Raw genomic sequence first — 26,094 nt, forward strand, 5'->3', positions numbered from 1 at the left:
AAAAAAAAAAAAACACATTTTTTATGGAATAAGAAAATAAACAAATGCAGTCACACCTGTGACTCTTAAGATTTACTGTGTGTAGCTTTGAGAGATGTCACTGAACCCTAATTAAGCAAGGCTATGTGACTGGTTAACTTTGTATTTTTATTATGCAGTTGTTAACAATATTAGAGCATGAACACATTCATGATTTCGGCAACGTTATCATAACCAACATGGAAACCTCTTGACATGAAGTCCCTTAAAGGCGCTACATTTAATGAATTGTTTACAATGTAAAGAGTTAGTTATATGCAGCTATCTATGCATAAATATGTTTCTGCGTATAATAATTTACAGTAGTTCTACCTGTCTACACTTAAAACTTTTGCAATGACGATATTATCATACACTGTCCACTTACTCTACCTCCACCTACAGGGGAGGTAGAGTAAGTGGAGTCAACAAATGCATTAACTGAGCTTAGATCTCTTACATTACAGTGTGTTGTAACCATGTATTAAATGTTTTTTACACACTGTATAGGGAGACATATAATTGTGTGGTAATATAATTTCCTACCTCTCCTGGAAGCCTCAAAGCCGTCAAAGAGGTTGATCCTCTGAATGTCGTAGGTCAGGGTGGTGTTGGGCATCAGGGTCTTGTTGCGGTTTATGTTATTTACAGCAAACTTGAAGGCCAGCTCGTCCATACTCACTAGCTCACTTTCTCGAGTCTCAAAAATACCACCTGCACATGGAGATGAAAAGTTAGTTAGAATCGAGAGAGGGTTTTAATAAAAAAAACATTGCAGCTTCAGCAGTCGCAGCGATAACAGATCTCAAATTAATGGATTCATTCCGTGCTCCTGTGTCGGCTGAGAAATTCTGCCATTTCTGTTTAACAGAAAGCCTTTCAAAGCCCATCACACAAACCTAATAAAGCAAGACAGTAAATCTGAGAGTGAGGTTGATTCATTGCTACAGGTCAGTAATGGTCAGTAATGATATGAGACGTCTTTTAACGAGTGCTTGCAGTAACATGCATGCACGTTGTAAACTATGACTGAAAATACTACATAAAACTGGATATGAAAATTAGGAAAAAATAATTATGATGTTTCAGAGTAAAAACCTGAGTGCAAACAAAGAGAAGTTAATTCAGGACGTGTATTAAAAGGCCCATGGAGATGATTAAGAGCACTGTGAAAAATGTCTAAGAGCAATGAACAAATAATGGTGAAAATGGAAAATGTTTTAATTAGCAGATGTGTAATTATGTGACCCTGTTATTTGACTTTCAATCAGCAAACGGTTGTTGGACAAAAGTTCAAAACAACACACACATGCTCGTAGTCATTCCAGTCCTCTGCACAAAACAACTTCTGCTAATGAATTTGCTTTTATTTTATCAAAATAGGAAATTGCAGGAAAGCAGACATCCTGGCCTTGGAGAAATTGCTGAAGTGAACTCTGTTGAGGTTGTGGGTGTTAGGTTTTTCAATATTACAAGAACCAAGTCCTCATAAGTGGCACCTAATGGCTTCACTAAATAATTCAGCACTGCTTTATATAAAAAAAAGCTATCGGTAAGACAAATATAGTATTGTCAGATTTTTTCTTTTTTAAATCCCATTTTGGTGGCATATCATTTTTAATCAATTCAATTAAAAAAGATATCACTGAGCTACCACATCTGGAGTTTAAAACATTGAAATTGTTTTATTAATAAGGATTTTTTAATAAGCCATTAACAGATGGACATAGAAAGGTAACAGAGATAGAGTTGTTGATAAGCGATAAAGACATATTGCATACTAGAACCCCTTGAGCCTGTTATATGATTGACAGCATATAGAATACACTGCAGTAGACAAAATTTACTTTTCCTATCATCCACAGAAGCCAGAGATGGCTATGACACAGGTAGGTCAACAGTACTGTAAGCTAGACAAGGTTGAACACATCCATATACGTATATTTATTGTATAAAGCAGCTTGCACAATCTAAAATTACACCAAATGTTCTCTGCAGCCTGACTTAATGAGGGTCATTTCAGACAGTTCCTTTTATGCAAACCAAATTTCCTAGTGATAAACAAAGCAATAAATGCGTTATGTCCACAATAAAAGATAATATTTGTGTTTTCAATGCCTCCAGCTTCAATATTTTACGAGCAGAGAATTAATCTGGAATTCCCACAGAAGCATGCAAAATTAAGATGAATATAAAGAGCTGGACGATGAACAATCACAATGTTTTTTCCAAGGCATAAAGGAGTTTCTATATGCAATTATATGTCAGACGGATCCAAAGGTATCCACTCCTCCACTGCTCTCCTCTCACTTTATCATCACACTGGAACCCAAGGCCCCACACCGTCGGTCACATGGACCAGCTGTCAGCGGGCTTTGAAGAAACAATGCCGTTCATACAGACTTCTGAAATTGCCCCCAAACTCTTCATCAATGTCCTGTCATCCGGCTGCAGAAGATGAGTGGACTCAAAGGCAGGATGAAATGGAAGTAGCATAATTGCTCATGTAGTGTGAAAGGGCAGGAAATAAAAGGGCTTTCAGAGTTTTGTGGGGGTTCAAAACAGGCTTTTCTAACATGAAGCAAGTGGCATTGGTCAGGACAAAAATAATAATAAAATAGACAAATGATTGTCATTCTTGTTGTTACATAAAAGGAGTCCCCTGAGTGTGACACAGCATATGTTATTGCTGCATTTTAGATATAATTCAAACCATTTGGCCTGTCTGTTGTATTATTTGCTTTCATAATAAAAGTGTTTCCTGTCTTTCTTTTGCAACAGCCACATTTGTTCACTCTCATCCTGGTTCCAGTCCAGATGTTTGCCATTAGTGAAGCATAAAGCAGCATAAAGGAAGAGCACACACCGAAACTAATACTAAATAAACAATATATAATTATAACAAATGCCTTGCCATAAAAAAATGCTCACATGCAGACTGAGGTTATATTAATCTTGCAAAGACCTGTAGATGCGCTATGTATAAATATAAGAGTATATAACTAAAACTTGTGTATGCTAAAACCATTTTTAAAGTATAATGTTATTCATGAAGAAAAAGTACATTTGCTTGCCAAACACGCTCTCATGTAATAGGGGAATAATATAGCCCATTAGATCAAAAATACAAGTACATTTGTGCCATTAATCAATAGGCTGATATAGCTCCAAGTGTAGACTATATAAATGTATTCACTAGATCTGCACTGCTTTTACTGCCCATGGCCCCTGGGGTGAAACAGTGAGCTGTTTCAAGGTTTGTTTTCCTGTAGGCTATCTGGTGTTTTGTTGTACATGATTCCCATTTCCACACAATCACAGATCAATGAGCAGCCTTGTCATTGAAACATGATTGGAATTGAATTATTGGGCCATCACAGCAGGTAGATAATGGAGGAACTTAACTTGGTCCCGCTGTAGGACATTATAATACGGGAAATATGGGAGAAAGGACTGTTACACACTGAACACCTGCTAGTCAAGTAATGTGCCGTAGCCCGAGGTGTCTTGTCAAGATGAGCAGAGGTCTGGTATGAACAACCTGATGCCTGTCTGTGTTAGCTGGGTTGACTTATCCGCAAGGGTTTGGTTTTCTATGAGGAATTTGAATTTATTTGATCACCAAACACACCTGCTGATGTGCTAAATCCCTGCTAATGAAACAGCAGCCTATTGGGAACTATAAGAACTGTTGGTCTGTTAACATACAAAATGTGATTTCTTCTGTAATTACTGTGATTACCAAGCAGGAGGAAAACACTACCATAAAACTCTATAGGCCTATGTGGTATAACAAATTGATGGCCAGCTTGCTGTAGTTTTAGAGCCTCACAGTGTAGTTTCCACCCACTGGAATTAAATAATAGGCATCAAAGGAGCTATTTGTATGTTTTTCCAGGCAACATTAGCATTAGCAGCTGTTTAGACTAAGCAGTACTACGAGAAATGTTGTAAGTTGAGCATCAAACTTTATTCATTCCTTCCAATGGCAACTTGTTTTGCTTCTATTTCTATCACTTCCTTTCTTCTGCTTAAGTTAGCATGCTAACCAGCCATTCACTGTGGGAGTCACTGTAGGAGGTAGTGCTGATCAGAGAACGTATAATAGCCTCTTAAACGTAATTGTCTGTGCAACAATGGCTGAGGCTGCTGCATGGGAATAAGTAAACAGCTGCTAATGCCAACGTGTTGCGTGAGGTCACCGTGACCTTGACCTTTGATCTTCAGGCACCAAATTCTGATCAGCTCATCCTAGAGTCCAAGTGAACATGTACCTGATGTAATGAAATTCTCTCTCCAGGCATCTCTGATACATCACGTTCACGTTCACGAGCAACCTAAACACATTCTGCCTCTGGTCACGGTCGTCTCCAGTGCAGAGGCATAAAAAAGCTGAAGAACAAATCTGAGCTTTGTGCCAACTTGTCACGCAGACCTGATCAATCTCTTCAGCAACCCACTGGAGAGATAAAGATATCTGTTACTGTGTGTGCCTGTGCCTGTGTGTGCGCACGCACACATCATCCACCCTTCACTTAACTGTTTAATTACAAATAATTATGTTTTACATTTGTCATGCGTCATTCCCTCCTGCAGAGCTGCTTGAACTCCACTGTGTGCTGTGACTGCTGCAGACATAAAACTGGCATTTGACAAAAAAAAATGTGTTTTTTTTCTTTGCAAATGAATTAATGTACCTCGGAGCACTAAAAGCATTCATTTGGCTCCCAAATAATGAGGAATAATTTGCCTCAGGAACACACATCCATCTGGTCTACAAGACAGCATAAATGGCTGTTAAAACTTTCAGAGGACCCACAGGACTCCATAAAGGCCTTTTAACATGCGTCTGGGGTTTGCAGGTATTTTTGATCTGCATAAAATAGAAGCACACTCAGGATGCACAGAGGCTGCTTAGCGCTCAGGCTAGCTCATTATGGTCAAATTGAGGATGAGTGTAAATAAAAAATCTAAGTTCCTCCACTCGCCTCAGTGGTGATTAATATGTGTTATTTAACCCTTATTGGAGTTTTAAGGTTTATCTTCTTCTTTAGAGGCTTCAAAAGGGACCTGGAGGGTGTGATACAGAGAGGGGTACAAATATCAGCAGTCCAGGGGCCAACACAGGATATTACTGATTTGTATATTGATGATGTGTACTACCAGTTTCAACAGGTCCTCCAAACTCAACCACCAAAAGTATATTGGTATATATAGTAAGTGTCTCGTGGAATAGTACACCTAAGGCAGTGTGCATACCAGACCTGGGCCCTCATGGTGATAATAAACACTATACTGCTGAGGTTAGTATAATAACAATCATGTCTTGATTAGAATTAGGCACAAAAACTATAGGGGGCATCGAGTGGCGCAGTAGGTTGAGCAGGCGCCCCATATGTAAAGGATAGTCCCCCAGTTCGAATCCTGCATCGGGCAGCCCTTTGCTGCATGTCATTCATCCTCTCTCTGCCTCCCCATTTCCTGTCTCTCTCAACTATTCTATCCAATAAAGGCATAAAAAGCCCCAAAATACTACTGATGAAGAGATGGCAGTGTTGGGAACCACCTACTAACGTACTAGTCAAACAGTCCATTCACATTGCATTGCATGTCATTTTGTGTATTCGAGGAATAACCAGATGCCTCTTCAGAATTTCTGAGATTGAGCTGTAAGAATATTGGGCATTGACCTGCCCCATGATGCATTGCAGCTCTTCAAAACACACTGGCAGGATACTGATGTTACTCCACAGTACAATGACTGGCTGCGTTTATATCTCTTAAATCACTGTACAAGATTTACAAACAGCCGTTGCTTTTAGAAACAGATGATAAATTGTACGTTTCCACAGCTGTAGGGATAAATTCTTGTCTGAAAAAGTTTTAAAGCTTTAAAAAGTGAACATTAACAGTGGTAATAGTGAATCCCCAGTTATTCAGACAGTTGCAAAAGTCGTTTGGTTGCCTTGTATGAAATGCATCCTGGGCTATTGGCTCCAGAGTGAACAGCTTGGTAATGGCACACTAATTTGATCATTTAGTCAGCATTATGCAGTACTCATTGAGTATGTAGTTGGCTGCACGTGAGTGGGTGGTTCCAGACACAGCCAATGATTTTAGGTGAAAAGTGTTCAACATTTAACAAAATTGGTTGCCATGGTTACTATAGTTATAGGCCTACCGATGTTGACTTTGTTGAAGGCTCCTGAGTAAAACAAAACAACTTAACAAAGACTTTCATGTGGGAAACAAACATTATTCTACAATGTCAAAGTAAATGGACTTTTCTAGTCTCTCTGACTGAAAGCACTTTTAGGTCACATTCACCCTTTCACACACACATTCATACAATGCTAGGCACAGTACGGGAAACAAACCATTCACTCACATTCATATACACCAACACACACATCAGGGGGCAAGTGTGGGTTCAGTGTCTTGCCCAAGGACACTTCGACGTGTTGACTGGAGGAGCCTGGAATCGAACCTCTGACTTTCTAGTTAGGGAACAATCCGATCTACCTCCTGAGCCAGAGCAGCCCAAAGTCTTGTGTTTATATGGAGTAGCACTCTCTCTATAGACCCTTTCAGAGAGTATAAACAAAGACAGGTGTGGCTCATTAGAAAACGCTCTGGTACACTAAATGGAATGGAGCCTTAATTACTATCCTTGGTAACACCTGTATTTGTTTATACTCTCTGAAACGGTCTATACAGTAGTACGTCACCGTATTTCTCCCTCTGCTCCTGTCATAATTACTATGGCAACTAGATGTCGCCTAATTGTAAAATGTAACTATGGGTCATGATAACAACTCATACTGTAGGCTCATTTTTACATAACAGTTTTGAAATTTCTGAAAAAAACAACAAAAAAACTTGCCAAAACTTGTCAATTTGCAAAAGATAACATGTGTTATTTGGACAGAGATTATTCTAATACCCTGGCTGGCCCAGCACAGTCTGGATACAGGATGTGTCTGGAGGGGACTTGGATATCCTGTGCTGTGTGTCTGACAGTGCTCTCTACCAGACGACCACAGACGATGATAATAAACTGATGCTTAGATGCTGTAATGGTACATGAGCATGCAAGGTTTTGTTCACACTTTGAACAGAAAGACTCTGAGTCATATTTTATTGAGCATTACATTTAAGAGGAGGGCAGTTACACCTCACACTGCCACTCAGAGGACCAGATCTGTCTAACAGCTGTGAAATATCACTGAGCATGACAAGTAAGAGAGTTGTTCTTTGTCTGGAAACTAACTGCCATCGGCGTCTCTCTGGGACAACAGGGATTGCTGCGCCGTGTTAATGCAGGTGTCAAACTGAATGATAAGGCATGTTACAACACCCTAAAAAAGAACAAAATGGAAATGTTTTGCTTTCAATAACAACTATGGAGACATATAAATGGGCAAAAAAGGTTGAAATGCTGTCAGAGATGTAGAAACAGAGGAGAGAACGAGATAGGGAGGGACAGACAGAAATAACCGACTGTGAAGTCCAAGGGAAACAAAAGGATTAGAGGAGTCTCTGTAAGTCATCAGTGGCAATTTAGCATTTCTGAAGAACAGGACAACTCTTTTTTCTTTCTTTTTTTTGTATTACCATTTGAGTAATAGCAAAAAAAAAAATGGGGGAATTATTTTTACTTGTCATTTTCCATTTTTCTGCACTGGCTTTGTACCATGAAAGCAGTGTGTGTTACAGTTGCCATTATACTGGCAAAAGAACACAGCTTCCTCTCAGGCTGAGTCTCTCCCAGGTTCCAAAGTCATTTATTCTTTTGCTCCCAAATCAGACAGGCACAGGTGCCACCGAATCAGACAAAGAACGGGACGGATAGAAGTGAGTGACTCTGTCTTCGCTCGCCAAGCCTTAACTTAATCTGCACATCACAAGAAGAGCCCCACGAGACCGGGGGATCAATACGTACAAATGAATACCAATGTTATTCACGCTACTTCATGACACACACACCAAAGCTCCATCTCGCAACCAGAAGTCCTGGGTTTCTGCCAGCACGATAAATGATACTGAGGCAGCCAATTCCACCGTGTATCTGTGCATCTTTGATAGAAGTGAGGCCAACTTTCCAAAACTCTCTCAATTTGGCTGCGGAACGATACATTCGTTTTACTAATGCCCTGAAGGTTGTTAGAGAGAAAGGAACTAATGAATGAAATTAAGCAGGTACCTTTATATCTCTATACAGTATATATAAATGAAGGTTACACCTCTATCTGGACATAAACAACTCAATTTAATCTTCTGATGTAGAGAGCTTAGCACATAATACATCCTAAATCTATAATTTCCATATTACTGAATTCATGGGGAGCTTATTTATTATCTTGGGTGAGTATATTCATAAAATACCGCATTTGAAATCTTTGGCTCTCCTCTGTAAGGCTGTGGTGGGCGTCTTGTGATATGATTTATGACATTAAATTACAGCATTTAGTGATGCAGCGGAAAACATTTACGGGTCAAAACACAAGCGTGAGCCCCTGGAGGAAATATGATCCTGTTAACTTGTGGGGCGGTTTCGCTTGTTATTTTCAGATTCCCCATAATAGAACACAGCGGGACTTAAACAGGAGTGGGCAGACGGGCTGGCTTCAGAGCAAAAAGGTGAAGTACACGTGGTTGTTCTGTCAATGTCAGACATAATGTTATACATTTATACTCCTGAGGAAAGTTGCACTGATTTTTTTATTGAAGTTCCACCTGCTTGTAATCAATGTGAGTCTATGATCAATAATTTAACACATTCTTCAGCAAATCTTTCATCTTTCATTGTTTTTCTGAGGCTCTTGGGGAGCACTGAGAACCTCAAGTGCACACAGCCAGTGTTGGAGCTCGCTCCTTCTCTTTTGCCAATAACTAAAAATGTATTGTTTGGAATTACGACGGCAAAGAAAGTGAATCTTGTGAGTGTGGACGTTGGCAAACACGCTTCGTCTGGAGAGGCTGAGAATTGAGGGAGGAGGAGGTGTGTTTGATCAGATCTGTAACCCTGGGTTCCTACTGGGTTACTGTGTTTTGGCCAATATGAAGCATCTTGCTTTGTATTGCTCTTCCTTCTCCACCCACTACATACAATATATACAATTCTGTTCTATTGAAAGAAAAGCTGCTTTGCACTTAACTTAATTGACTCTTGCTATTGTGATACCCTGGGATGTCCTCCTCTCCTTTTCTCTGATTAAACCAGCTCAAGCATGATGAAACCAAAGCAGCAACATCAGGAATATCGGAGGCTGAATTCCAGATTTAAAAATGATTAGACCAATCATCTTCCCAGGGGCAAATAAAACCACATTTTTAAATATCCCACAATAAAAATGCACCCTACATTCATCCAGTAATGTGTCAGCAGCATGAGACCGTTATGAGACTGAAGCCAATAAAAACGGTCTCAGTGATCACTCACTGAGCAATTTTTAAGCACATCTCTGCCTCTGTTCATTTCTGCAATTATCTAGTCGGCCATTCATGTGGCAGCAGGACAATGAATAAACTCGTGCAGACACAGGTCAGAAGCTCAGAATGGAGGGGAAAAAAATGTGGTCTCAGAGACTTTGGCCATGACATGATTGTTGGTGTCACACAGACTGGTTTGAGTATTTTTAAAACTGCTGATCTCCTGGGATTTTCACACACAACAGTCTCCACAGTTTAGAGCCAAACACAGCTCTGCAGACAGAAACGTCAGAGAGGTCAGAGGAGAGAGACCGGACCGGCTGGAGCTGACAGAAAGACTGTGATAACTTCTCTCTCCAACTATACATGACATTTTGGAACTTGAGAGTGATGGGAAAACAACACCAGGTACCTCTGTCTTTCTTCTCACGAGTTCAAACCCTCACCATCTTAACTGTGACAGCACTAGGATTAAGGAGAACATGGCAAATGAACCTGCAGAGTATTATCTTTACAATGATAGCATGGATGTGAATGAGCTCTGAGGGATCCTGGAATAATAAATAGTCTAAAATTTAAAGAAAAGAAAAAAGAGCATTAAAATACAGTCATGAAGTGATCCTGAAGGTAACAAAGCAACACCTGGAGCCCCAGTCTGCAATATGATTTCACTCACAGCCTTAAACACACACACACACACACACACACACACACACACACACACACACACACACACACACACACACACACACACACACACACACACACACACACACACACACACACACACACACACACACACACACACACACACACACACACACACACACTCACTGATAGCGTCTATGTATGTAAATCTTGTGGAGTTTTGTGAATTTCGGGACCTGTGTTGTTAAAGGTCTGAGCTGAACCGTCAAAGCTGAACGGATCAGTCCTGAATGGTCCTGAATATCAATGTGTGACCCAGAGCTAAACTCCTGATCACAAAATCTCTGCATGTGCAACTGTGGACTTCACCAGATAAAGTGAACAAATACTATCCATGCTAAAAAAAAGAAAAAAAAAGTGGTATCTAACAAGTGGGAAGATGTTATCCAGATACAGAAAATACTTCACTTCATCTAGTTCAGAGGTTTTGATGAAGAGACATGATTTTAACTCATCACCAGCAACATCAGCGTTGGTGTTCACTGTGTCGGCTGATGGGGGATGAGGAAACAGAAATACCAAGATGTGTTTGAGTTGAGAAAAAGCATTTTCGCCTTTGATGCTGAGGCTCCATATTGACACGACAGTAATCAGTAGATACACAGTGACGTATCTCTGTCATCTGCTGTATCGCCTCTGTAATCCATAGTAACACTTTGACAGGTTGACTGGTCACTAACTGCCAGACTTTCAGAATTAGAGTGCTCTTTAGGACTGCAAGCTTTAACATGCACCATTTCCTGTGATCTAAAGCTATAGAATCTGATAGATAACACATAAATCCATTTAATTTTAAATCCCCCCTCCCTCCTTATACCTCCCCCTCGTTGCATGGATTGGTATATCATAAATAAGATATCTACCTTAATCCCATGCATTTTTCTAGTCTACTTAGCATCATCTATTTTCTGTTTACTGTAAACGGGATGCTTTAATGAAATTGGTTATGCCAGTTTTGAAGGGGTGCACTGTTTGTGCAGCTGTGTGGGCGATCAGGATTAAAATGACAGTGAAGTCACTGAAACTTTGATTATATGATGCAAATATGATTAGTCAAATCGATAACAACGTTTTTCATTTATTCCATTTAATTTAATTTGGGGATGGAGCAGAACAACTTGGTATGGCAGTCATAACCACCCCCCTCTTCAGATATGCATTTTATGTATTGTTTCCCACACTTTAGTTGGCTGACCTTCACTGTGCAGAGTGATGTATGAGCAGAGTGTGTGGTCCAGTGACTTCAAATGTCCAGCTCACATGCACAGAGAATTTGCACATACCTGTATGTGTTCTGGGCTGAGGTGAGAGTTAACAAAAACAAAATGTGCTCAAGGTGTTTAAACAACAGGAAATGGATAGTAATTAACTGACAGTCAAGTATAAAGACTGGACTCATTGAATTAGGAGGCGCCTTGAGTCCTGCAGTTAAACATTTAATGCAAAACCTATTTGCATCTTTATAGATAAAGGATTTTACACTGAAGGAGTAAGAAAAGCAGTTAACTAGAAACCATTTTCGACCCGTTTTATTATTAAAATATGTCTGGAGGGTGTGTTATAGGATAGGATCATAATAATGCTTAAATCCTGATTTGTAAAACGCTGATACATTATTGATCATATGATTAATTGTTGAATTATACATGGTGCATGTTGATAAGTGTGGGCCACTGCAGACTCATTATTAGATACAAGCAACACTAACCTGCACATACAAACCTCTTGGTTTCTGACATCTCTAGATACATGAAATGTTGCTGATCCAGGATCAGTATTGCATGTGGCCTTCCCCTATGGATCTCCAAGTTATTACAGTAACAGGTGGCGGTCCTCCTGCCAATCCTTCATTTATTCACTCACATAGGTCCACATATTACTGTTCGCCTTAAAGCCTGAAAGTGAGAAGCTCCGATAATGAACACAGCCCGGAGCGCTCAGCAGCCTCCTCCTGTCTAATCAAGTCCAGGTGAAGTTCCCTCACTCCTCTTAGTACCACCGCACGGCCTATGACAGCAGCTCTGAGGATGATTACATCGCCCTCTCTGCCTGGATTACATCCATCCCAGTGATGGATAGGTCTCAGAGTTTGTAGAGATCTGTGCTGCTGAAAACAAGCCTCCAACATGAATGTGTGGTGGAGGCCAGAGGAGCACACAGAGAGGAATCAATAATCAATTACACCTGCCCATGTGTGTAGGTGTGTAGCAATAAGGACAACACAGTCCTCTGTAATGTAACCTGTGATCAGATTGAAATTTGAATGATTTAAAAAAAGACACTTTCAGAGATGAAGACTGAGCCTCAGACAGACTCCCAGATGGCAAAGTGTAGTAAACAAGTTCCCAAGGTGATTTAGAGTCACAGGCAACTTAATTAACAACATTAATTAACAAAGGTGAGTATTTTTTATTATCAGCTCAGAGAGAAGACTCAACCTGGATCCAGCTCCAGTGATTTCAATTCACTCTTGTCTTTTTTTTTATCAGGCAGACGTGACTGTGTGAGCTCAGAGTGGATGTGGATTTGTCCTTTGCTGCAGGTTATCTTTGACTCTGTGCTGCTGCCTGACACATCCTCACTGACAGTGGAACCTCTCAGATAATAGAGGGGACAAGTGCTAATCCCATAATCACATAATGTGGGGCATACACAGCAAAAAAAGTACCACTGAACAGGGAATAAACAGAAACCACAGACCAAAAAAGATAAATTAAAAAAAAGAAAGTTGAAAAAGCACACGGAAGGACAGGGTGTGGAGGGATGGTGTGATTGACACACACGCACACACACGCACACACCTTCCATGTACCTGATGGGAACTCTCCAATGCACCAACTCAAACACAGACAGGGAAACACTGTGGCAGCACCGCCGCCGTGCGTAAACAGCTGTTGCGCTTACCGATTCTGAGGACTTGTGCTGAGCTCAGACTGAGCTGCGCCGCGAGGAGGAGAAGCCAGAAGAAGCAAAGTCTCTTTCTTTCCTCCATAGTGCTCCAGACGGGGAACTCACCGCGAACACTGACACCATGACAGGGAGCTGCGACCTCCATCCAAGCGCAGGAACACCTGACGAGCCATGGCAGCGCGCAAGTTTTTATTCCCAATAAGATCCTTTCAACTGTGCCATCACTTCGACTGCACCCCAAAAAGAGCAAAACACAACAAAAGAAAATGAAGATGTGGATCTATAAAAAGATGAATCAAACTCTCCTGTGTGAAATCGATTCAAATCGCATCTTCAAGATAAAAAACGAAAACAAAGAAAGAAACAGGCAGCAGCAGAAGAAGGATGGAAAAAGTCAACCAGAGTGAACGCGTCCACTTTTACTACTAGTTCATGCGCCTCCGGGATGGCAGCAGATACAGGCTGAGTGCACGGATTAGAGTCAAGAGAGACAAGAATTTAAAGACTTCCGGTAATCTTTTTCAAAATAAAAGCAATCTGAGCACCAGCTTTCACCTGGGCACAGTGGGATTTAAGTGGACTACATGATGATATGATGCTTTGCTGTTGTTGTTGATGTTGTTAATTATTACAGTATTACGGACTTGATCTATCTATCTATCTATCTATCTATCTATCTATCTATCTATCTATCTATCTATCTATCTATCTATCTATCTATCTATCTATCTATCTATCTATCTATCTATCTATCTATCTATCTATCTATATCTTGTGGCATTCAGGTGACACAATTACAGCTGCATATTATGTTTAGTCAAATGAATTAATGAATGAATTAATCATATTATATATATTTTTGGATTTGAAGCGTTGTCTTTTTGGAAATATTATCTAATCAAGGTACTCATGTTATAATTTATTATTGTAGGTCTGTTAACCTGCTGCGTTCCTCCAACTGGGCAGATGGGCTTTTACGCTGAAAGTACTCGTGGTCTCATTCTGCTCGTCTCTGGCTACTTTGGCTCTATTTGCTTTGGATTAAGGAGCAGATGGATTGGCAACGGTTCACTCCACCGGTCCTGATGAGAGGAGAATAATCTTCAGGTTACAGGGCAGATGCCAGATTATCTCTCAGCGCAGACAAACAAGGTCTTTATCTCACTGCACCACTGGACCCGCTCCCATCCAGTCCATGTAGCCTATTTTTTGTAAAATGATGTGAATGAAGTCACTGTAACACAATGACACACACCTGACTTTACTTTGCACTTGCATTATTCTGTTTTGTCAGTGGGGTGTCATAAAGCTGGACTGATTGACGCAGCAGGTTTGTTAACTCTGGATTCTTGTTTGATATTTTGACATTTGAAAAGAAAGAGGCGAAGCTTCCTTGTGCCAGCCGTCCCAGAAGTCTCTCTCTCTCTCCTCAAGTAAAAAATCTACATCACATCAAAATTGACATTTTGTTTATCACAGTGTTTGTGAACTCGGGCAAGGCCGCGAGCCAAATGATCTGAGGAAACCTGCCAGTTCAACCTGGACCTCTGACAAACAGCCTATAGACAAACTTAATTAACTCAGAAAATGACCATCCAGCCTCTCCAGGAGGACTCCTTGGGCAACAATCCTCACTCCACACTAGCCTGATATGAATACTGAGCAGGACATGCCACACATGTAAATGTCTGTTGGTGCAGCAGAAATAGGGGGATACTGATTTAAATAACAAACCTCAAAACAAACATATTCAGTTATTTACGTTATGGACAGGGGCATAATTTCCCCAGTATACTGTATATGTATGCAAATTGAGTTTCAGTGATATTTTGTTTTGCTTCACTGTATATTTGTGTCTTATTTTGTTAGAATTTTTTTATGTAGTGTCTTTTTATCTTATATCTGCCATGTTTTTACTGACCTAAGCCCCCCCGCCTTAAAAATATTTGTTCAGTAATGCATCATGAACACTGGAGTTGCTTTTTTCCACCACACTTTTTACCCAAGACGATATATTTTCAGGCAGAAACTGAATCTGTGAAATAGTCTGGCATCAATCATTTTTATTTTATCAACTCGATGTGATCTTGCAATAACCTCTGCCAGGAGGTTATGACGATAACGAAAACCTCCAGTCTCCGAGCGGAGAGAGAAAAGTTGGTTATTGAGCTTCGTATTATTGCTGCAGAGAGACAAAAAGGAGCTGTTTGACCCGAGTCTCGCCAGTAAAAATGAAAAATAATTACCACGTTCACACAAAAACTAAATTTAGAAAATTTATTTTAACATAAAAATGATAATACTCCACAGTTTTATGTACGAACACAGTTTTAGTACAAAGGGAGGAGTCGAAGAGGGTTCTCACAGGATTGTTTCCTCCAAGGCCAGGTGATTGTACCTCACAGTCTGAACGTCCTTACTGAGCATCAGCTCCCAGTAAGCTCAAGTCCAAGAAACCAGCATCATAATAAAAAAAACCCAATAAAACGTCCAATCATCTCCCTCCACTCCACTCCACTCACTCTCTGAATCAGAGTAACTCTGATTCCCACCTCCCCTCACAGTTGGGTATTAAGTGCATGTTCAATACATCCATTAAAGGAGTGATGACTGTGTTGATCAACAGTGTGTCGCTGTGACGATGACAGTGAAACAGCACAGCCTGGTGGACATGGGAAGGAATGCAGCGGGGGGGGGTGACGTGGAAATAAAAAAAAGTCAGGAGTGAAGTCTGCGTCAGCCGGAGTCTCTGTGTTTGTGTTGCTGTTGGACGTGGTGAAGGTCAGAGGGAACTGGACAGAGTGGACAGAGCAGAGGATGAGGCCCTGAACGGGGTCAGAGGTCGACGGTGCTGTCACTGACATGGCTGTGTGCTGGATGCGCCAAATAAAATTCAAGTAAAACAGGATTGTTGTAGGAAATATTCTGCTATTCATCAAGGACGTGGAGCTTGAGGAGAGCAGGGCAAAAAGGGATGTCACTGAAATATGATGGTTATCAAAATAAGGATGTCATTTTATTGGGGCAACAAAAGTTAAGACTGCACATTCATGTGAAGGACACAGGCGCTTTCTCTCTCTTTCTCTCTCTCACTCTCACTCTCAAGCCTGTTATGGCACCAAACACACAAAAAAAGGTGGTTTGTAACACTGGGCAGCTGAATGTGGTGTAAACATTAAAAATGACAGTACAAATGTAATAATTAAGAATCGGTGGACTGTTCTCAAACTATCTTTCTCAAGAGGATATTCTAGGAGACAAAAGTGAGTTTCAAAACATTTTTTTTTTTTATACAAGGAGGTTAACGGCACTCTATCGTACTCCTGACTATACACCGATGTGCGGCTGATATTTAAGTTAAAAATAAGAAAAAGCACGATAAAGCTAGTCGGGTCCCACCGTCGTTTTTTTTAACGCAGCAGTCGTTAAGCCAAAAGCCCCTGAAGAGAAGTTTCAGTAACACACAGCCCTTGAGTGTTAAAATACAAACACAGTTTCTGAGTCAGAAAAATATAACACCCACATTCCTGTGTTGAAAAATAGACATTTTTGGCCAGAAGGTCACAGTTCAGCGAGGACGTCTCTTCAGTACAATGTGTGCATGGTACGGTAGCTGCCTAGAGTCTCTTGTGTCTGTGCTTCTGTGTATCATATGCACTTACAGTGTACAAAACAACACACTAGCCCGTTTATTTTGCGTGTGCATGCAGTGCCGTCTTGTTCGTACGTTCACATACAATTCAGGTGTGTATGTCCGAGAAGGTGAGGACTCTTGTATTCTTTCTGGTTCCCTTTAAAGCAGCTCGGGAGGAGAATCTCTTGGTCTGAAGATTCCTCGCAGTATGTTTTTATTTTATTTTTCCCTTACTCACTCGGTGATTCAGTACTTAAGGATTGTTTGAACAGGGCAGATACAGGTGAGGTGGGAGGAAGAGGGTTGTGTAGTCACGCAGGGAGGACTGGCTGAGGTTCAACACCTTCTATACACGTGTTCTCCTTCAACTTCTATATATTTAAAGCTTGTTTCCACTCTATCCCCTGTTTTTCTTTCTCTCACTTCTCCAGCGGAAGAAGAAACCACCGTCCGTCTCCTTTCTTCATCTCGTCGTCCGACCGTTACCCCTCGGTTTCAGAAGACGTCGCTGTTGCACCCGTTAGCGAAGTCGTCCCGTCGTACCCAGATGATGTCGCCGTCGCCGTCCTCCACGGCGCACTGCTTCAGGGGGGCGAGCTTCAGAGTCGGGGCGGCACCGCGGGACAGAGAGAAGTCACTGGAGGTGAAGGAGTCTAAATCCGCCTCCTCCTCCTCCTGCGTCTCTTCCTGTCCGTTCAGGTTGTGGCTCCTCCTCCTCTCTCCGCCCTCCTCCAGGTCCAGTCCCTCCATCTTCCCCTGCAGGTCGGCCGGTTCCGCCGACGCGGCTCGGACGGATTTGCAGTACTCGTCGTCGTCGCTTAAAATGTCCGTCTCCTTCACCTGCCCCACGTCGATTCCCTCTCCCTGGTCTTCGTAGCAGCCCAGGTCGAACTGCTCCTCCACCCAGCGGTCCGTGTCCTCGCCTTGAGGTTTGTGGGGGTTGTGACTGAACAGGGGCGAGCCGGAGGGCTCCGAATCGTTGCTGTTGTTGTTGTTGCCGTGGAAAACCAGGTCGGTGTCGATGGTGAAGCGGTTCCTCACCAGCTTCCTGCGGGAAAGCGTCCGAGACGGAGCCGAAGCTGAACAGAAACAAAGATTGAAAGGACGGTTCATTTTATTTTGATGTCAGGCCCCAAACATTGTTACACACAACAACATTGGCACGACACGTTGGTCTTTTTGTTCTTTGGTGTGAGAAGCAGAAACTAGAAGACAAAGTTAAGCCCAGTCACCTGCTCTGTTCATGGAGGGCCGCGCCCCTTTGAGAGCACACAGGCGTTTGCCCCCGAATGGGACGTACTGCTGGTTGCGTGGCAGAGACTCGGTCTTGAGAAGCTGCCGGCGCTGCTTTTCTCTTAGGATGGAGTGGACTGCCTTCAGGAAGTCCTTCTTACTGTCTGGAGAACTGGAAATCAGACACAAACACAACAACTTCAGAAAAAACACAGAAAAAGTGTCTTTGTTCGATGTCATACTCCTTCCGGTTTTAGAAACATAAAATACCTGCAGCACAACTGGAAGGTTCTCTCTGGCCGTCCTTCAGATTCTGATCTTGTGTGAACTATCTCGCACACCGCCGTACCCTCAGAGTCTGAGAGAGCAAGAGAGGAGAGATGTGATCTATATTTATAAAAGCATTTAGTTAATTCCTGTCATCAATTTCTTTCCCTTTAACAACAAGTCATTAGGGAGATAAACGATCATACTCAGGCTGAATTGCCAGAGGCTGATTTAAGGTTCATCTAGAACACGGGTAAGATGCCAGCTAGAGTGCATGTAGACTGCTAATGGGTATTTATCTGTTTTTTTTGCATTGGGTTATTTATTTTCTGTAGGAGAGAGAAACAGTAACACTGTGTGGACACAAGGGAAACTACATCTGGCTTGGGTGATGAAAAATTGTCTTTGCTGTGACCTCAACATTTAAAAGGCAGGATACATTTATTCATATAGAAGAGTGATGGTTAGGAGTTTATGTGCTGAGTTTGAGTGCTCAAGCTAATAAATCAGTCACTGTAAAGTCACTGTAGAGCTCAATTCCTCCTTTCAAGCTTCCTAGTTCACACATTTCCTCACAGAATTACGGGTAAAATATTTGTGTATTCATCAAGTACAATGCAAACATCCAAAAGCACAAAAGTTTTCCCACTGAACTGCCTTCATTCACAGTGGAGACGTCTCACTGACAGACAATGTTTGAGTTTCGTCTGAACGTTTCATTTCTGGTCCAAAGCAAACTTTGGACTAATTACCGAATAATGAGAAAATGAATAGTGAGAAACTGAGCCAACCACATTAATTGAGTGTTGGCGTGTGGCTCAGCTCCAACACTGACTCATCCTGACTGACAGAACCAGTCCTCAAAATGCTCAGTTTACCTCGAGGAATCATGTTGGAAGGTTAAAAAAAAAAAAAAAAGACTTTTGGTATCCAACTGTGTTCAAAGTGGACGTACTTGCAAGGGCACGGAGTTGCAGCGAGTCTGTGGCGATCATGTGACGGAAACGGAAAGGATCCCTGTCGTCGCTCACGGACGCACGGTGAGATCCGCCCTGGAATGGAAAAAAGGAGAGACAGAATGGATATCAAACACATGACAGCTGCAGTACATCAACCTGCCAGCAGAGAGCACTAGAGTGCAGCAACAGAGAGGCCGGTTTTTTCAGACACCGTACTGTGATGCACAGTAATGTGAACACAGTCCTTTTGGTCTATTTGATTGCTAGTAACTGCCCTCACATTCAATAACTCAGAGCTCAGTCCACTGTCCCGTGATATTAAACTTCATTTCTTTGTGTTCTCAATGTGATACATGTTAAAAACACACACAAAGGGAAATTAATAAAAAAGCACTTCAGAGTAAATGGTGTGTCTCAGACTGAATTAATCAGCAGAGTGAAAAAGAAAAAAAGATAAATAGCACTTACGATTTTTTTCCTGTGCTTGGAGCAGTCTTTGAAGACAAACACAACGGCTGTTTTGAACACTAAATGAAGAGGAAGGGAGAGATGAAGAGGGAGAGATGAAGAGGGAAATGTAAGAAACCATATGCATTCTTTCACTGCATATATCAAAAGACGTTTCATGAGCCACTTTTACAGCAGTGTGAGCTCGGTGTGTCACATCAGTGGATGCTTTTACTGTAGTTACAGTTTTTCCAAGGGGGAAAAATAGCCCCAAACTAGTGACATAGGATATCAGCGGCACAAAAAGGTGAAAATGGACTAAAGTCACGACATCGCATGCACAGAGCAACCGCCTAGCCTCATGATCACCTTGTCAGGGAAAACCCTGGCATCATGTGGATGTAATATTTATTACCCAGAGTGTCTGAGCTGAGTGAAATGTTAAAAGACAGTGGGCACTTCTGGGTGTGGGACGACTTCACAGGATCCCATCAGCGTGAGGACGACAGGCTGCGCGCTCTTTATGCAATATGCCCGACTGGATTTTCCTTTTACCTCACCTTCTAAAATAGCACCCGGCATCACACTATGCATGACAGACTTGTAAGAAATGCAGCTAAGTGTCGTGCGCCGGCGAGTGTCAAGGTTTTGATTATTTAGTGCAGATTTTTATTTAGCGCAGATGACGTTCAAACATCCAGTAGAGGAGCTGAGAGAAGTGTCAGCGCATGTCTACTGTACATCTGGCAGAAGATATTTGTTTACATCTAACAACATCACACACACTGCCTTAGTGCTTTACACGTCACCTGGCTCTCCATCTGAACTTACAGATGTGACAGGATTTTCAAAGTTGCATAAATATTGGGACCAATCCTGTGCATTACAGTTGCAAAAATAAAAAACTGTGCATTTTTCAACTTTAATAGTAAACTAAGTGGACAATATCAAGCTAGAAAGCTACCAAGGCCAACATCAAAGGGATAAATTATATCAGTAATGAGCGTAGGTATATCAGTATGATACTGTATATTAGCATATTCTCTAAGGCTGTTGAATCTGACTGCACTCTGAATACATCTGTGAGAAACATGGGTCTGAGTGTGCAGCTGTAAATGGTAAATGGTAAATCTATTAAATAAATCTATGAAACATTTGTATAAAAACCAATAAAAAGCCAGAATCAGTTCCAACTGAAAACCTATTGATCCTCACCAAAAGCAGCCAAATCAGGATCCTTTTTGCTTTTGACCAGCGAGGCTGGAGCGTTGATCCACACCACTGTGGAGTGTAGCAGGAGATCCCCCATGGAGAGGTCGGCCACCTGAGATAAACAGAAGCAACAACACAGATTAGAACGTGGATTTTTATAAAAGGGTAATTAATTCAATCATTGATGGATAATCTATAGATGTCCTGTTCACCTCTTTTTTGTCTCCAGTCTGTTCATTGATGAGTTGGTCAAAAACAGCCCCGTACTCCTCATGAAGCTTTTGCATCTCGTTGATGTGGCTGGCAACCTTGTTCATGGCCTTCATTGCAACTGAACAGGACAAACGCTCATTATCTCCAAATCACAATCAGCATTCTTCTTTATATCATCATTAATTATAGCTCTATACAACTCTTACCATCCAGGTGGTAGTGTTCCTCGCTGTCTGGGTCGGTCAGAGAGTAGAGCTCCTTCAGCAGCAGCGGGTACTTCAGGACCCTCTGGATGGGTTTGATAAGGTACGACTCCAGAGTGGATGAATGCTGCTGTTTTGGGTTTCTCTCAGCCAGGAAAGCTTTGAAATCTGGGTCTGTCTTTGCTGGAGGGGCAGAAATATGAGTTTTCATTCTTTTTTTGTACAGTTAGTCAAAAGGAAACACAGTCGAGTGCTTCGAGAGGAGATATAAGCCGGTGAATCGGCACACGAGATAAAAAACTATCAAACAAACATGTGGGAACTTAAGTGTCTCTCACGGCAGGAACTGCCCGAGGCCGACGCAGAACTCTACTGTACTTTCAAAATGTGTCTGGACAGCACCATCGCACACGCTGCCAATCTCATGATTACCTCACTGTGCAACCATTCTAGTTGCAGCTCGCCCCTCTGCGCTGCCAGGCATGTGACTAAAACAACACGCTTTCTCCACTACACTTGCCCCTCAAGCTATCGAATACCACTCGTAGGCAGAGAGCAATAAACTATGATGACCGTGTACTTGATGCCAGTCAGGAATGTCTGCAGGTTTTTTTTTTTTACCTTTAGCCAGGACCTTGGGGACCTTGGTGTGACTGGCGCAGAAGGCGCTGTAGATCTTGAAGCGGTCGGCATAATACAGAAATGAGCCGCCCAGGGAAAACAGCACTTTCTGTGGAAACAGATGGGCATGTATTAGATAGATAGACTTTATTGTTGTCATTGCGTAAGCACAATAAAATTGGTCACAATCCCAGGTGCAGAAGAATAAATACAGCAGCAATAGACAATAAATTAAAAACTCAAAAATTATCACATACACACACCATACATATTGCACATTGACTTAACTAAAAACTGTTCCTTAATCTATTTGTTTTTGCTTTAAGAGGATAACACAGACTACACATTTTTGTGTAACAGTTGGGCCTTAATGGTGTTTGATTCATTTAGAGTCAAACAGTGTTTTGTTTTTTGGGGGAGCAGAGCGAAGTGAGAGAGAAATGTGACCCCGGCCAGATGAGGGCAGAGGAAACACATGTCTGCACATCTGCAATAACAACATGGGCCATATATCAGGGAATATCCATTTAAAGCCAGTTTAAATGCCCTGCAGATGTAAGTAGCTAGTGATGGATGGATGACCTCCTCTTACCTTAAACTGCTCCACCCTCTCCAGTCGGTCCAGATTTGGAACCAGCCTGATTCCGTCTTCCAGCGTCCGGAGAAACTCCACCTGGAACTCCACCATCTCCCCAAGGTTACCGAACAAAACATCCAGCTGCAACAAACACGGAGCATCATTCTGACACTGCTTTTCATTTAAGAGCATTCCCAAAGCTTGGGTTACACATATCTCTTCTTTTAACCTTTCAACGATACGGAGAGTAAGAAAGTACCTCATCCTGTGTGAGGAAGCTCTCCTTCTGCAAAGGTGTCAGGTAGCACTCGATCAGGTAGCTCAGGTCCTGAAAAGACAGAAATGAAAACATGAACAAGATCAGCCTGTGAAGCAATGTTAGAGGGGGAATCAGACAGGGCATGTCAGGGCATCTCTTACTGAGGATCTTAAATAACGAAAAGCATGTTGACATTTTGCACTGTAATTACCATGATTATGCCAAACCCCACAACAATAGGTGAGTGGAGTTTTACCACAGCAGTTTTGTGTGTGATTGAGCAATCATCAGACAGATACACAAACGCATGGCTGATTCAGTAGGCATCAATTTAACAATTGACTTCTCCGAATCAAAGCCAGCCGAGAGCTCGTACTCACTTTGACGTAGGTCTTCTCCGTCTCCACAAGTTCACTGATGACCTTGCGGAGCTTGTCGGCGTGGGAGAGCTGTCTCTGAGTGGCAGCTCCTGCTGCGGGCGGCAAAGCTGACACAGGGCTCGGGGAGAGCGATGACGAAGACGACGACGAGGAGCATGACATGGGGCACTCCGGGGGATTCATGTCATGGAGACTGCGGCAGAAAGCAGTGACCTGCTCCGTGTTCTGGACAGACAGAGGCAAAAGAAACAGGAAAATGTCAGATGCCAGACTTTTTTTTGTAAGAATTTAAAAAAATAAATAAAATAAAGGTCACTTTATATCAGAGAAGGCTGCTGCTAGTGTGTTTGACATGTTGAAACTATCTGTCCTTCAAGACTATTACTGTGAGAATAAAAGGACAAGCTCTTTCATAACAAAATCACATATCAAATGTAGGCTTGTGTAGGAGTAAAATGCAAAGTAAAGATATCGCACACACACACCAATATTCATTCTTCTACCTAAAAACACTCAAACTGGAAGATATGCAGTGCCAGCAATACTACTGCATACTCCTGCAAAACCTGCCATAACAACTCACACCTACACGCCTGGTATCAAAAATACCAAGCATGAGCAGACTTGCCATCAAACTGGTAGAAGGCCTAATGTTGGGCTGGCTTTGCAGACCAACACCAGTCCATACATAATCAATACGAACTGGGGATCATAACAAACTGGGGTCTGCAAAGACGGGCTCAAATGCATCGTCTTGTGAACTGATGTGTACAAACGACAGCTGAAGAATGAACCAACAGGAGCAGAAATAGACCCAAGGCTGCGAAGGTGAACGCAACAGTGTGTAGGCGACGGAGACAGAAAAACGTGAGACACAGAGGAGTCATCAAAGAGGCTGGGTGTGTGTCCCATTGAATATCTGGAAATACAACCAAGTCATAGTTCACTTCCTGCGATCAAAACCAGCCGTCATCTCTAGATTCACATGAATCACGGGTGATGAATCTGTGGTTTAACGGAGATGTTTGCAGGCCAAGTCCAGGCAGGCTGCTGCTTGGAGTGTGAGGTCTGAGAGATGTACATCTTTTTACTTCCCCTGCTCAGCCAGGACTAATGGATTAAAAAGATAAAGTACAAAAAAAGACAAATCACCTTGAAATGTGGAATGAATGAGTTCAGCCCACACAGCAAACACCAACTGCAGGGGATTTATGCTCCATGTCTCATTTAATGTTACACACATACACACACCCAGTCCTAGCCTGTTACAAAACACATAATCATCTGAATCATGAATGAAACTGTCATTTACATAATATTTAAAAGTAATGATGAGCCACATGAGTCAATGAGGCAGGACAATTAGTTTAGAGTTTTCCATCTTGTGAGATACTTTAGATTCTACACAGTGAATTAATGCAGTGAGCCTCTAATGCATCAAACGCTGACAGACAAAATCAGTATATGCAGTCAACACAGAGCAGGAAGAGCAATCCAATTTTCAGCCATCATTTAGTTTGATGGGATTAATACTTCTAATTCAACCCTGCAGTCAGTGATATTCATAGAAGTGCCTCTGCAAATATTCTTCCACACAAACGACCCTCATCTCTCTCTCGCTCTGTCTCTGTGTATGTGTGTGTGTGGGGGGGGTCAGTGAAAGTGTTCATTAATTGTAATCTGTGATAACACACTGCGCCTGCTTGTGCGGTTCCCACTGACTGATTTACAGACAGCTGGTTAAGCTGGAGACATGGTTTGTCTTTGCCGATTCCACGGCTCGTCTTCTGCTGAGCTGCGGCAATGACAAACACAATTTCCATTGTGGTATTCAAACCAGTTTCGCAACTCTGCTCTGGAGACACATACACACAAAATATAATGCTGACACTGACAATCCTTTAAAAAGAAAACCACTTCCACACAATACATCCAACTAAATAAACAAGTTAAACTGCTCACTCGTCTGATCATATCCCTGCTAATGTCAAAGCTTTAAATGCTGTGTTGTGACTCACTTACACAGGAGCAGCCATGCAAGCATATGTAACTAAAACCTCCTAAAACTAATCTTACTTTAAACTGACTCATGCACAGTCATCATGCTGCTGGTTAACACAGAGTATCGACAAACTGAAAATAAAGCTACGATCAATATCATCAAAGCAGTGTGATGATCCTGCCACTGTGTGTTCCTATTAACGACACACAAAACAATACGGGACAACGGCGTAAACGGTCTTGCCACTTATAAACGAGGTCTTGTCCTTGACAGCCAGAGGAATTAGTGACAGATGGAGCAGAGGAAGATGACAGCAGGAGATGGAGATGGAGGCAGAGGGATGGCATGGAGAAGATTGGCCGCATTAACGCTCCACCATCGCCATTAATTAAAGAAGAGATGCTATGCTAATGAACTAATGCATCAATACAGAAAAAGGTTGGTGCATATGTTAATTGTATTTTATGATTAAAAAAAAAAAAGATGAGATTCAAGATGATGAACATTTATACTTACAGCTCAGCCACTTTTTCAGCATCTTTTCAGTTAACAAGTGATGTTTGGGCTTTTTCCCCATGTCAAGTCATTATCATAAGCATGACTTGATATGATACAGTCAAATCTGAGTGTGTTGCTCCACTGGGAACTGCACCTTTAACCTCAGCGCTGCTGGTACCATGACATAATCACTAAACCAAAATCCACAACAAGAGCCATCATCACGCACACATGCACTCACACCGCAGACAGCGCCGCTCACCAGCTGCAACATATCATAGATGGATTCAGTCGAGCGCTTGTAGTTCCTGCTCCTCCTAAAGGCTGACATGCTGACAGGTCAGGCCCGAGCTCAGCAACAAGTCAGGTGTCCGTCTCCACGTTCAGCTGATTCCCGTCCAGGTAGCTCCCATTCCTCCGAGACACTCGCCGCCAGAGTTGAGACTTGGTTTTTGTATTTTTTTTCTTTTCTTTAACCTTCCTCTCAAAAATCTACGACCTGCGCAGGATCCGTGGAGTTT

At 41.9% G+C, this 26,094-nt stretch overlaps 2 protein-coding genes across 4 annotated transcripts in view; both read right to left on the minus strand.

The window, feature by feature from the left end:
* grik1a (glutamate receptor, ionotropic, kainate 1a) overlaps positions 1–13,213 on the minus strand; it is a gene marked incomplete at both ends in the record, with an annotated part of 35,033 nt that extends 21,820 nt beyond the window's left edge. For 2 of the 3 annotated variants that reach the window (XM_083987425.1, XM_083987426.1), the window contains 2 exons: positions 565–732; positions 13,063–13,150. In XM_083987425.1, coding sequence (XP_083843551.1) covers positions 565–732; positions 13,063–13,150 — 256 coding nt within the window. Of the gene's footprint in view, positions 1–564; positions 733–13,062 lie in introns of all 3 variants that reach the window. The other variant, XM_083987424.1, reaches the window with a different exon arrangement.
* Positions 13,214–15,436: 2,223 nt separating this feature from the next.
* Positions 15,437–26,094, minus strand: part of LOC310997512 (rho guanine nucleotide exchange factor TIAM1-like) — a 56,875-nt gene continuing 46,217 nt past the window's right edge. The window contains exons 18-29 of the mRNA XM_083987230.1: positions 23,074–23,298; positions 22,694–22,762; positions 22,450–22,575; positions 21,858–21,966; positions 21,240–21,419; positions 21,033–21,151; positions 20,824–20,932; positions 19,630–19,688; positions 19,158–19,254; positions 18,206–18,293; positions 17,935–18,107; positions 15,437–17,781 (exon numbers count right to left, since the gene is read on the minus strand). Of these exons, the coding sequence (XP_083843356.1) occupies positions 17,198–17,781; positions 17,935–18,107; positions 18,206–18,293; positions 19,158–19,254; positions 19,630–19,688; positions 20,824–20,932; positions 21,033–21,151; positions 21,240–21,419; positions 21,858–21,966; positions 22,450–22,575; positions 22,694–22,762; positions 23,074–23,298 (1,938 nt within the window). The 3' untranslated portion in view covers positions 15,437–17,197. The remainder of the gene's footprint in view (positions 17,782–17,934; positions 18,108–18,205; positions 18,294–19,157; positions 19,255–19,629; positions 19,689–20,823; positions 20,933–21,032; positions 21,152–21,239; positions 21,420–21,857; positions 21,967–22,449; positions 22,576–22,693; positions 22,763–23,073; positions 23,299–26,094) is intronic.

This window comes from Trachurus trachurus (genome assembly GCF_905171665.1).
Source record: "Trachurus trachurus genome assembly, chromosome: 14".
NCBI classification, from domain to species: Eukaryota; Metazoa; Chordata; class Actinopteri; order Carangiformes; family Carangidae; genus Trachurus; species Trachurus trachurus.